The sequence below is a fragment of the Oncorhynchus tshawytscha genome, linkage group LG33, assembly GCF_018296145.1.
Source record: "Oncorhynchus tshawytscha isolate Ot180627B linkage group LG33, Otsh_v2.0, whole genome shotgun sequence".
NCBI lineage: Eukaryota > Metazoa > Chordata > Actinopteri > Salmoniformes > Salmonidae > Oncorhynchus > Oncorhynchus tshawytscha.
Genome location: NC_056461.1, coordinates 42,051,592 through 42,064,965, shown reverse-complemented (window position 1 = coordinate 42,064,965; position 13,374 = coordinate 42,051,592). Strand labels below are relative to the sequence as shown.

The window sequence follows — 13,374 nt, the reverse complement described above, 5'->3', positions numbered from 1 at the left end:
ACAGACCAGGGACCAGAGAGTTGTTAGAGACAGACCAGGGACCAGGGAGTTGTTAGAGAGACAGACCAGGGACCAGAGAGTCTTTAGAGACAGACCAGGAACCAGAGAGTTGTAAGAGAGACAGACCAGGAACCAGAGAGTTGTTAAAGACAGACCAGGGACCAGAGAGTTGTTAGAGAGACAGACCAGGGACCAGAGAGTTGTTAGAGACAGACCAGGGACCAGAGAGTTGTTAGAGACAGACCAGGGACCAGAGAGTTGTTAGAGAGACAGACCAGGGACCAGAGAGTTGTTAGAGGCAGACCAGGGACCAGAGATTTGTTGGAGAGACAGACCAGGGACCAGAGCGTTGTTAGAGAGACAGACCAGGGACCAGAGAGTTGTTAAAGAGACAGACCAGGGACCAGAGAGTTGTTAGAGAGACAGACCAGGGACCAGAGAGTTGTTAGAGAGACAGACCAGGGACCAGAGACTTGTTAGAGACACACCAGGGACCAGAGAGTTGTTAGAGAGACAGACCAGGGACCAGAGAGTTGTTAGAGAGACAGACCAGGGACCAGAGACTTGTTAGAGACAGACCTGGGACCAGAGAGTTGTTAGAGAGACAGACCAGGGACCAGAGAGTTGTTAGAGAGACAGACCAGGGACCAGAGAGTTGTTAGAGGCAGACCAGGGACCAGAGATTTGTAAGAGAGACAGACCAGGGACCAGAGAGTGGTTAGAGACAGACCAGGAACCAGAGAGTTGTTGGAGAGACAGACCAGGGAACCAGAGAGTTGTTAAAGACAGACCAGGGACCAGAGAGTTGTTAGAGAGACAGACCAGGGACCAGAGAGTTGTTAGAGACAGACCAGGGACCAGAGAGTTGTTAGAGACAGACCAGGGACCAGAGAGTTGTTAGAGAGACAGACCAGGGACCAGAGAGTTGTTAAAGAGACAGACCAGGGACCAGAGAGTTGTTAGAGAGACAGACCAGGGACCAGAGAGTTGTTAGAGAGACAGACCAGGGACCAGAGACTTGTTAGAGACACACCAGGGACCAGAGAGTTGTTAGAGAGACAGACCAGGGACCAGAGAGTTGTTAGAGAGACAGACCAGGGACCAGAGACTTGTTAGAGACAGACCTGGGACCAGAGAGTTGTTAGAGAGACAGACCAGGGACCAGAGAGTTGTAAGAGAGACAGACCAGGGACCAGAGAGTTGTTAGAGGCAGACCAGGGACCAGAGATTTGTAAGAGAGACAGACCAGGGACCAGAGAGTGGTTAGAGAGACAGACCAGGAACCAGAGAGTTGTTGGAGAGACAGACCAGGAACCAGAGAGTTGTTAAAGACAGACCAGGGACCAGAGAGTTGTTAGAGAGACAGACCAGGGACCAGAGAGTTGTTAGAGACAGACCAGGGACCAGAGAGTTGTTAGAGACAGACCAGGGACCAGAGAGTTGTTAAAGACAGACCATGGACCAGAGCGTTGTTAGAGAGACAGACCAGAGAACAGAGAGTTGTGGGAGAGACAGACTAGGAACCAGAGAGTTGTTAGAGAGACAGACTAGGAACCAGAGAGTTGTTAGAGACAGACCAGGGACCAGAGAGTTGTTAGAGACAGACCAGGGACCAGAGAGTTGTTAGAGAGACAGACCAGAGAGTTGTTAGAGACAGACCATGAACCAGAGAGTTGTAAGAGAGACAGACCAGGAACCAGAGAGTTGTTAAAGACAGACCAGGGACCAGAGAGTTGTTAGAGAGACAGACCAGGGACCAGAGAGTTGTTAGAGACAGATCAGGGACCAGAGAGTTGTTAGAGACAGACCAGGGACGAGAGAGTTGTTAGAGAGACAGACCAGGGACCAGAGAGTTGTTAGAGGCAGACCAGGGACCAGAGAGTTGTTGGAGAGACAGACCAGGGACCAGAGCGTTGTTAGAGAGACAGACCAGGGACCAGAGAGTTGTTAAAGAGACAGACCAGAGACCAGAGAGTTGTTAGAGAGACAGACCAGGGACCAGAGAGTTGTTAGAGAGACAGACCAGGGACCAGAGACTTGTTAGAGACAGACCTGGGACCAGAGAGTTGTTAGAGAGACAGACCAGGGACCAGAGAGTTGTAAGAGAGACAGACCAGGGACCAGAGAGTTGTTAGAGAGACAGACCAGGGACCAGGGAGTTGTTAGAGAGACAGACCAGGGACCAGAGAGTCTTTAGAGACAGACCAGGAACCAGAGAGTTGTAAGAGAGACAGACCAGGAACCAGAGAGTTGTTAAAGACAGACCAGGGACCAGAGAGTTGTTAGAGAGACAGACCAGGGACCAGAGAGTTGTTAGAGACAGACCAGGGACCAGAGAGTTGTTAGAGACAGACCAGGGACCAGAGAGTTGTTAGAGAGACAGACCAGGGACCAGAGAGTTGTTAGAGGCAGACCAGGGACCAGAGATTTGTTGGAGAGACAGACCAGGGACCAGAGCGTTGTTAGAGAGACAGACCAGGGACCAGAGAGTTGTTAAAGAGACAGACCAGGGACCAGAGAGTTGTTAGAGAGACAGACCAGGGACCAGAGAGTTGTTAGAGAGACAGACCAGGGACCAGAGACTTGTTAGAGACACACCAGGGACCAGAGAGTTGTTAGAGAGACAGACCAGGGACCAGAGAGTTGTTAGAGAGACAGACCAGGGACCAGAGACTTGTTAGAGACAGACCTGGGACCAGAGAGTTGTTAGAGAGACAGACCAGGGACCAGAGAGTTGTAAGAGAGACAGACCAGGGACCAGAGAGTTGTTAGAGGCAGACCAGGGACCAGAGATTTGTAAGAGAGACAGACCAGGGACCAGAGAGTGGTTAGAGAGACAGACCAGGAACCAGAGAGTTGCTGGAGAGACAGACCAGGAACCAGAGAGTTGTTCTAATCCAAGGTCTGGTGGGGGAATCACATATTAGATGATGAACTGTGTTCGCTAGCAGTTGGAAGGATGCCACCTACTGCCGTTGTGCCATTTGAGCAAGGCTCCTTAGCATAACTAAAACAGTGTCTTAATCATTTAAAAAAAATCTTCTGTTGTTTCAGAGTGTCGTGTGATGAAGTCAATGGCCTATGGTAAAATGTCCGCTCCTCTGACCAACCGTGGTTCTCCTCGCTCCGTGGGCCTGTCTAAACGCAGAATGTCCCCCGCAGGCTCCGGTAAGACTGCAACACAGACACAACACACACACACACACACACACACACACACACACACACACACACACACACACACACACACACACACACACACACACACACACACACACACACACACACACACACACACACACACACACACACACACACACACACACACACACACCCTTGTGTTTATTGTTGTGTTTATGCTGTAAACAGGGCAAGAGACTTAGTCCTGTCAGATTCTTTCTGTCCAACTGAACCGAGATGAACCTTAACATGTTCTGAACTCTAGGGCCACGCGCTTTAGGCTAGATAGTGTGTGTTAGTGTTAGTGTGGACGAGTGAGATTGTTTTTGAATGTGTTTATTTAAACAATGTGTTTGTTTATGAATGTGTTTGTTTATCAATGTGTTTGTTTATGAATGTGTGTTTGAGTATTTGTGTGTTTATGTGTGCCTGGATCCTGTAGATGTGTGTATGCCTGTAGGTGTGTTTATGCCTGTAGGTGTGTGTATGCCTGTAGGTGTGTGCTTGTCACTATGAGGATTTCTCACAAGGACAAATACACACTTACATTTTTGCCAGTCCCCACAAGGAAAAGGCTATTTTAGGCTTAATTAAGGGTTAGGTTTAGGGTTAGGGTTGCAATTAGGGTTAGGTTTAAGGTTAGGTTTAGGTTTAAGTTTAGGTTTGGTCTTTGAGGTTAAGGTGAGGATTAAGGTTAGGTTAAGGGTTAAGTTTAGGGGTTAGGGAATTGTTTGGTCCCCACAAGGATAGTAAAATGTGTGTGTGTGTGTGGGTGTGTGTGTGGGTGTGGGTGGGGTGGGTGGGTGGGGGGGGATTATACATGTGCCTGCACTCATGAAAAAGTACTGTTGAATTACTGCACCAAACCGACTGGTTTTTGTAATGGATTGCTATTGAGATGTGTAGTAAAACCTGTAGTGATTTATGTAGTATTTTGTCATGAGTGATAAATTGGCATGTTTCATTATTGGTTAACATGACATATTTCCTACTCAAATCAGTACATCATTCTCCCTTATTGACAACTGTGTTTTTTAAACTTTATTTAACTAGGCAAGTCAGTTAAGAACAAATTCTTATTTACAATGACGGCCTACCCCGGCCAAACCCGGACGACGCTTAGCCAATTGGGTGGCACCCTATAGGACTCCCAATCACAGCAAGTTGTGATACAGCCTGGAATCAAACCAGAGTGTCTGTAGTGATAACTCTAATGCTGAGATGCAGTGCCTTAAACCGCTGCGCCACTCGGGAGGCCAACTACTGAGCTTTTGGGTATCTACTACTTAAAATCGACACATACCTACAATTCCTACATATTCACTATTGAATTACTAGTAGTGTTGAGCGATTAGTGCTTTTTGAGTTCGGTTCGGTTTCAGTTCGAATACAAAGAAATTGAATCACTGTTTTAATTTTCGGTTTCAATTATTTGGGTTTGAATGCTGTAACACAAAAATAAAACAAAGAATAAAAGTCCCATGATGGTTGTGACTGTAGTAAAAGTCCCATGATGGTTGTGACTGTAGTAAAAGTCCCATGATGGTAGTGACTGTAGTAAAAGTCCCATGATGGTAGTGACTGTAGTAAAAGTCCCATGATGGTAGTGACTGTAGTAAAAGTCCCATGATGGTAGTGACTGTAATAAAAGTCCCATGATGGTAGTGACTGTAGTAAAAGTCCCATGATGGTAGTGACTGTAGTAAAAGTCCCATGATGGTAGTGACTGTAGTAAAAGTCCCATGATGGTTGTGACTGTAGTAAAAGTCCCATGATGGTAGTGACTGTAGTAAAAGTCCCATGATGGTAGTGACTGTAGTAAAAGTCCCATGATGGTAGTGACTGTAGTAAAAGTCCCATGATGGTAGTGACTGTAGTAAAAGTCCCATGATGGTAGTGACTGTAGTAAAAGTCCCATGATGGTAGTGACTGTAATAAAAGTCCCATGATGGTAGGGACTGTAGTAAAAGTCCCACTATGGTAGGGACTGTAGTAAAAGTCCCATGATGGTAGGGACTGTAGTAAAAGTCCCATGATGGTAGTGACTGTAATAAAAGTCCCATGATGGTAGGGACTGTAATAAAAGTCCCATGATGGTAGTGACTGTAATAAAAGTCCCACGATGGTAGTGACTGTAGTAAAAGTCCCATGATGGTAGGGACTGTAATAAAAGTCCCATGATGGTAGTGACTGTAGTAAAAGTCCCATGATGGTAGTGACTGTAATAAAAGTCCCATGATGGTAGTGACTGTAGTAAAAGTCCCATGATGGTAGTGACTGTAATAAAAGTCCCATGATGGTAGTGACTGTAATAAAAGTCCCATGATGGTAGTGACTGTAGTAAAAGTCCCATGATGGTAGGGACTGTAATAAAAGTCCCATGATGGTAGTGACTGTAATAAAAGTCCCATGATGGTAGTGACTGTAGTAAAAGTCCCATGATGGTAGTGACTGTAGTAAAAGTCCCATGATGGTAGGGACTGTGATAAAAGTCCCATGATGGTAGTGACTGTAGTAAAAGTCCCATGATGGTAGTGACTGTAGTAAAAGTCCCATGATGGTAGTGACTGTAGTAAAAGTCCCATGATGGTAGTGACTGTAGTAAAAGTCCCATGATGGTAGTGACTGTAATAAAAGTCCCATGATGGTAGTGACTGTAGTAAAAGTCCCATGATGGTAGTGACTGTAATAAAAGTCCCATGATGGTAGTGACTGTAATAAAAGTCCCATGATGGTTGTGACTGTAGTAAAAGTCCCATGATGGTTGTGACTGTAGTAAAAGTCCCATGATGGTAGTGACTGTAGTAAAAGTCCCATGATGGTTGTGACTGTAGTAAAAGTCCCATGATGGTAGTGACTGTAGTAAAAGTCCCATGATGGTAGTGACTGTAGTAAAGTCCCATGATGGTAGTGACTGTAGTAAAAGTCCCATGATGGTAGTGACTGTAATAAAAGTCCCATGATGGTAGTGACTGTAGTAAAAGGCCCATGATGGTAGGGACTGTGATAAAAGTCCCATGATGGTAGTGACTGTAGTAAAAGTCCCATGATGGTAGGGACTGTGATAAAAGTCCCATGATGGTAGTGACTGTAGTAAAAGGCCCATGATGGTAGGGACTGTAATAAAAGTCCCATGATGGTAGGGACTGTAGTAAAAGTCCCATGATGGTAGTGACTGTAATAAAATTCCCATGATGGTAGTGACTGTAATAAAAGTCCCATGATGGTAGTGACTGTAGTAAAAGTCCCATGATGGTAGGGACTGTGATCTTAAAAAGTCCCATGATGGTAGTGACTGTAGTAAAAGTCCCATGATGGTAGGGACTGTAATAAAAGTCCCATGATGGTAGTGACTGTAGTAAAAGTCCATGATGGTAGGGACTGTGATAAAAGTCCCATGATGGTAGGGACTGTGATAAAAGTCCCATGATGGTAGTGACTATAGTAAAAGTCCCATGATGGTAGGGACTGTAATAAAGTCCCATGATGGTAGTGACTGTAATAAAAGTCCCATGATGGTAGTGACATGATGGTAGTGACTGTAATAAAAGTCCCACTATGGTAGTGACTGTAATAAAAGTCCCATGATGGTAGTGACTGTAGTAAAAGTCCCATGATGGTAGGGACTGTAATAAAAGTCCCATGATGGTAGTGACTGTAGTAAAAGTCCCATGATGGTAGTGACTGTAGTAAAAGTCCCATGATGGTAGTGACTGTAATAAAAGTCCCATGATGGTAGTGACTGTAGTAAAAGTCCCATGATGGTAGGGACTGTAATAAAAGTCCCATGATGGTAGTGACTGTAATAAAAGTCCCATGATGGTAGTGACTGTAGTAAAAGTCCCATGATGGTAGGGACTGTAATAAAAGTCCCATGATGGTAGTGACTGTAGTAAAAGTCCCATGATGGTAGTGACTGTAGTAAAAGTCCCATGATGGTAGTGACTGTAGTAAAAGTCCCATGATGGTAGGGACTGTGATAAAAGTCCCATGATGGTAGTGACTGTAGTAAAAGTCCCATGATGGTAGTGACTGTAGTAAAAGTCCCATGATGGTAGTGACTGTAGTAAAAGTCCCATGATGGTAGTGACTGTAGTAAAAGTCCCATGATGGTAGTGACTGTAATAAAAGTCCCATGATGGTAGTGACTGTAGTAAAAGTCCCATGATGGTAGTGACTGTAATAAAAGTCCCATGATGGTAGTGACTGTAATAAAAGTCCCATGATGGTTGTGACTGTAGTAAAAGTCCCATGATGGTTGTGACTGTAGTAAAGTCCCATGATGGTAGTGACTGTAGTAAAAGTCCCATGATGGTTGTGACTGTAGTAAAAGTCCCATGATGGTAGTGACTGTAGTAAAAGTCCCATGATGGTAGTGACTGTAGTAAAAGTCCCATGATGGTAGTGACTGTAGTAAAAGTCCCATGATGGTAGTGACTGTAATAAAAGTCCCATGATGGTAGTGACTGTAGTAAAAGTCCCATGATGGTAGGGACTGTGATAAAGTCCCATGATGGTAGTGACTGTAGTAAAAGTCCCATGATGGTAGGGACTGTGATAAAAGTCCCATGATGGTAGTGACTGTAGTAAAAGTCCCATGATGGTAGGGACTGTAATAAAAGTCCCATGATGGTAGTGACTGTAATAAAAGTCCCATGATGGTAGTGACTGTAGTAAAAGTCCCATGATGGTAGTGACTGTAATAAAAGTCCCATGATGGTAGTGACTGTAGTAAAAGTCCCATGATGGTAGGGACTGTGATAAAAGTCCCATGATGGTAGTGACTGTAGTAAAAGTCCCATGATTGTAGGGACTGTAATAAAAGTCCCATGATGGTAGTGACTGTAATAAAAGTCCCATGATGGTAGGGACTGTAATAAAAGTCCCATGATGGTAGTGACTGTAATAAAAGTCCCATGATGGTAGTGACTGTAATAAAAGTCCCATGATGGTAGTGACTGTAATAAAAGTCCCATGATGGTAGTGACTGTAATAAAAGTCCCATGATGGTAGTGGCATGATGGTAGTGACTGTAATAAAAGTCCCACTATGGTAGTGACTGTAATAAAAGTCCCATGATGGTAGTGACTGTAGTAAAAGTCCCATGATGGTAGGGACTGTAATAAAAGTCCCACGATGGTAGTGACTGTAGTAAAAGTCCCATGATGGTAGGGACTGTGATAAAAGTCCCATGATGGTAGTGACTGTAGTAAAAGTCCCATGATGGTAGGGACTGTAATAAAAGTCCCATGATGGTAGTGACTGTAATAAAAGTCCCATGATGGTAGTGACTGTAGTAAAAGTCCCATGATGGTAGTGACTGTAATAAAAGTCCCATGATGGTAGTGACTGTAGTAAAAGTCCCATGATGGTAGGGACTGTGATAAAAGTCCCATGATGGTAGTGACTGTAGTAAAAGTCCCATGATTGTAGGGACTGTAATAAAAGTCCCATGATGGTAGTGACTGTAGTAAAAGTCCCATGATGGTAGGGACTGTGATAAAAGTCCCATGATGGTAGGGACTGTGATAAAAGTCCCATGATGGTAGTGACTATAGTAAAAGTCCCATGATGGTAGGGACTGTAATAAAAGTCCCATGATGGTAGTGACTGTAATAAAAGTCCCATGATGGTAGTGACATGATGGTAGTGACTGTAATAAAAGTCCCACGATGGTAGTGACTGTAATAAAAGTCCCATGATGGTAGTGACTGTAATAAAAGTCCCACGATGGTAGTGACTGTAATAAAAGTCCCATGATGGTAGTGACTGTAATAAAAGTCCCATGATGGTAGTGACTGTAATAAAAGTCCCATGATGGTAGTGACTGTAATAAAAGTCCCATGATGGTAGGGACTGTAATAAAAGTCCCACGATGGTAGTGACTGTAATAAAAGTCCCATGATGGTAGTGACTGTAATAAAAGTCCCATGATGGTAGTGACTGTAATAAAAGTCCCATGATGGTAGTGACATGATGGTAGTGATTGTAATAAAAGTCCCATGATGGTAGTTTCTGTAATAAAAGTCCCATGATGGTAGTGACTGTAATAAAAGTCCCATGATGGTAGTGACTGTAGTAAAAGGCCCATGATGGTAGGGACTGTGATAAAAGTCCCATGATGGTAGTGACTGTAGTAAAAGTCCCATGATGGTAGGGACTGTGATAAAAGTCCCATGATGGTAGTGACTGTAATAAATTCCCATGATGGTAGTGACTGTAATAAAGTCCCATGATGGTAGTGACTGTAGTAAAAGTCCCATGATGGTAGTGACTGTAATAAAAGTCCCATGATGGTAGTGACTGTAATAAAAGTCCCATGATGGTAGTGACTGTAATACAAGTCTCATGATGGTAGTGTCTGCCCATTACTGCTTATCACTTATGAACCATCAGTTATTCACATTACTTTACTTGAATACAATATTTCAGTTGTTTATATTACATTAGTTTTATTTGATGACTATTACTTCATTCCAAGTCATCATCTCATCTTTATAGAGCTGCTGTCTGACAAAATCACTATTTTAGGAGTTCTTCAAAGTAAATAAGGCCTACTTTTATGACTGCTGAATACCAACTATCAATCACTGAGATCATGTATTTTTCAGGTAGAGATACCTCGCCAAGCAACATCTGCTCTCTGTATCACCTCATGATCACGATACGTCGCCAAGCAACATCTGCTCTCTGTATCACCTCATGATCACGATACGTCGCTAAGCAACAGCTGCTCTCTGTATCACCTCATGATCACGATACGTCGCTAAGCAACAGCTGCTCTCCATATCACCTCATGATCACGATATGTCGCTAAGCAACAGCTCCTCTCTGTATCACCTCATGATCACGAAACGTCGCTAAGCCACAGCTACTCTCTATAGCACCCCATGATCACGATACGTCGCTAAGCAACAGCTGCTCTCTATATGCCCTCACAATTGTGCATTCTTGTCTCTTCCATAGCAGGCATAAAATAAACACAGATGATGCACAATGGATTATGGTCATTGTAGTTAATTACCACATTTATTGTGCTAAACTATGTAGAATATTGGCCTGTTGGAAACTACAACTCCCTATTACATGGCACAGTTCAGGTTGGATCTGATGTATCTCTAGAGAAACTACAACTCCCTACTACATGGCACAGTTCAGGTTGGATCTGATGTATCTCTAGAGAAACTACAACTCCCTACTACATGGCACAGTTCAGGTTGGATCTGATTTATCTCTAGAGAAACTACAACTCCCTACTACATGGCACAGTTCAGGTTGGATCTGATTTATCTCTAGAGAAACTACAACTCCCTACTCCATGGCACAGTTCAGGTTGGATCTGATTTATCTCTAGAGAAACTACAACTCCCTACTACATGGCACAGTTCAGGTTGGATCTGATTTATCTCTAGAGAAACTGTGCAATGTGCTCATTAAGCTCAGATAAAAAAATAAACTAAATGTAATTAAAATAATTGAACCAATATCATCAGTCAATTAGTTGTTTAAAATAATATATATATATATATTTTGGTTAATCGCTCAGCACTAATTACGAGACAATGACTACTCATTACAAGCCATTATCAGCTAACAGAGATCAACTAAGACAACACAGAAAAACATTTCAGAAACAATATTAATCTTACCAACAATGACTTCCAGTCTTCTTATGTCGAGGGTCTCCTTGGTTTCCTTGGCAACAGGTCAAACGAGGTAAGCAGAATGGGTAGGTATACCAATATGAACATACTGTACATTTGCATACAAATGTAACAGTATAGACTTTACGCCCGTCCCCTCGCCCCGACCTGGGCGCGAACCAGGGACCCTCTGCACACATCACCAACAGTCACCCACGAAGCATCGTTACCCATCGCTCCACAAAAGCCACGGCCCTTGCAGAGCAAAGGGGAACTACTACTTCAAGGTCTCAGAGCAAGTGACGTCACCGATTGAAACCCTATTTAGCGCGCACCACCGCTAACTAAGCTAGCCGTTTCACATCCGTTACACAAACACACATACTTATCAGCTAAGATGCCAAAAACAAAGGTTATATAACTATATTTCAATGGGGCTAGCAGGCTACACTCAATGGCTAATGGCTAAGACTGTTTTGACTAGCAATTGTTTTTTATGTGGTAAAAAGTTAAACAAATGGCTAAACAACGACATTAAAGTATTTATAAAGCAAAAAGGAAAGTTATTAAAAAGTTATGAACGACAGGATGGTGAAGGATAAAATATGATTTACATCCGGGATTGTTAAAAACAACCAACCGCTTCCTGTTTTGTCTTCTTCTGTGGTCGCAAAAAGCCAGTGTAGTTAAGCTGTAATGTTTTGACTACTTGATGTTGCTCGTAAATAAGTAGTCAAAACACTACCGCTTTACAACAACGGCTCTCCGGGACCACCGAAGAAGACAAAACAGGAAGCAGTTAGTTGATGTTAGCTGTTTCAAAATCTCTACCTGATTACTACAGGAAACACTACTGTTTTCCTACACTATGGACCCTGGTCAATAGTAGTGCACTACCCTATGGACCCTGGTCAAAAGTAGTGCACTACCCTATGGACCCTGGTCAAAAGTAGTGCACTACCCTATGGACCCTGGTCAAAAGTAGTGCACTACACTATGGACCCTGGTCAAAAGTAGTGCACTACACTATGGAACCTGGTCAATAGTAGTGCAATACCCTATGGACCCTGGTCAAAAGTAGTGCACTACACTATAGTCCCTGGTCAAAAGTAGTGCACTACACTATGGACCCTGGTCAAAAGTAGTGCACTACACTATGGACCCTGGTCAAAAGTAGTGCACTACCCTATGGACCCTGGTCAAAAGTAGTGCACTACACTATGGACCCTGGTCAAAAGTAGTGCACTACACTATGGACCCTGGTCAAAAGTAGTGCACTACACTATGGACCCTGGTCAAAAGTAGTGCACTACCCTATGGACCCTGGTCAAAAGTAGTGCACTACACTATGGACCCTGGTCAAAAGTAGTGCACTACCCTATAGTCCCTGGTCAAAAGTAGTGCACTACACTATGGACCCTGGTCAAAAGTAGTGCACTACACTATGGACCCTGGTCAAAAGTAGTGCACTACACTATGGACCCTGGTCAAAAGTAGTGCACTACCCTATGGACCCTGGTCAAAAGTAGTGCACTACCCTATAGTCCCTGGTCAAAAGTAGTGCACTACACTATGGACCCTGGTCAAAAGTAGTGCACTACACTATGGACCCTGGTCAAAAGTAGTGCACTACACTATGGACCCTGGTCAAAAGTAGTGCACTACCCTATGGACCCTGGTCAAAAGTAGTGCACTACACTATGGACCCTGGTCAAAAGTAGTGCACTACACTATGGGCCCTGGTCAAAAGTAGTGCACTACACTATGGACCCTGGTCAAAAGTAGTGCACTACACTATGGACCCTGGTCAAAAGTAGTGCACTACCCTATGGACCCTGGTCAAAAGTAGTGCACTACCCTATGGACCCTGGTCAAAAGTAGTGCACTACACTATGGACCCTGGTCAAAAGTAGTGCACTACACTATGGACCCTGGTCAAAAGTAGTGCACTACCCTATGGACCCTGGTCAAAGGTAGTGCACTACACTATGGGCCTTGGTCAAAAGTAGTGCACTACACTATGGGCCTTGGTCAAAAGTAGTGGACTACACTATGGACCCTGGTCAAAAGTAGTGCACTACACTATGGACCCTGGTCAAAAGTAGTGCACTACCCTATGGACCCTGGTCAAAAGTAGTGCACTACACTATGGACCCTGGTCAAAAGTAGTGCACTACACTATGGACCCTGGTCAAAAGTAGTGCACTACACTATGGAACCTGGTCAATAGTAGTGCACTACCCTATGGACCCTGGTCAAAAGTAGTGCACTACCCTATGGACCCTGGTCAAAAGTAGTGCACTACACTATGGACCCTGGTCAAAAGTAGTGCACTACACTATGGACCCTGGTCAAAAGTAGTGCACTACACTATGGACCCTGGTCAAAAGTAGTGCACTACCCTATGGACCCTGGTCAAAAGTAGTGCACTACACTATGGACCCTGGTCAAAAGTAGTGCACTACACTATGGACCCTGGTCAAAAGTAGTGCACTACACTATGGACCCTGGTCAAAAGTAGTGCACTACCCTATAGTCCCTGGTCAAAAGT

The 13,374-nt window shown here is 43.9% G+C and overlaps 1 protein-coding gene across 3 annotated transcripts in view; it reads left to right on the top strand.

Annotated features, from left to right (window-relative positions):
* dclk1a (doublecortin-like kinase 1a) overlaps positions 1–13,374 on the top strand; it is a 221,143-nt gene that overhangs the window by 83,422 nt on the left and 124,347 nt on the right. For all 3 annotated transcript variants that reach the window (XR_006080692.1, XM_042311413.1, XM_042311414.1), the window contains exon 5: positions 3,055–3,168. Coding sequence is in view for 2 of the 3 variants with exons in the window: in XM_042311413.1 (XP_042167347.1) it covers positions 3,055–3,168 (114 nt within the window). In the remaining variant the exon portion in view is untranslated. The remainder of the gene's footprint in view (positions 1–3,054; positions 3,169–13,374) is intronic.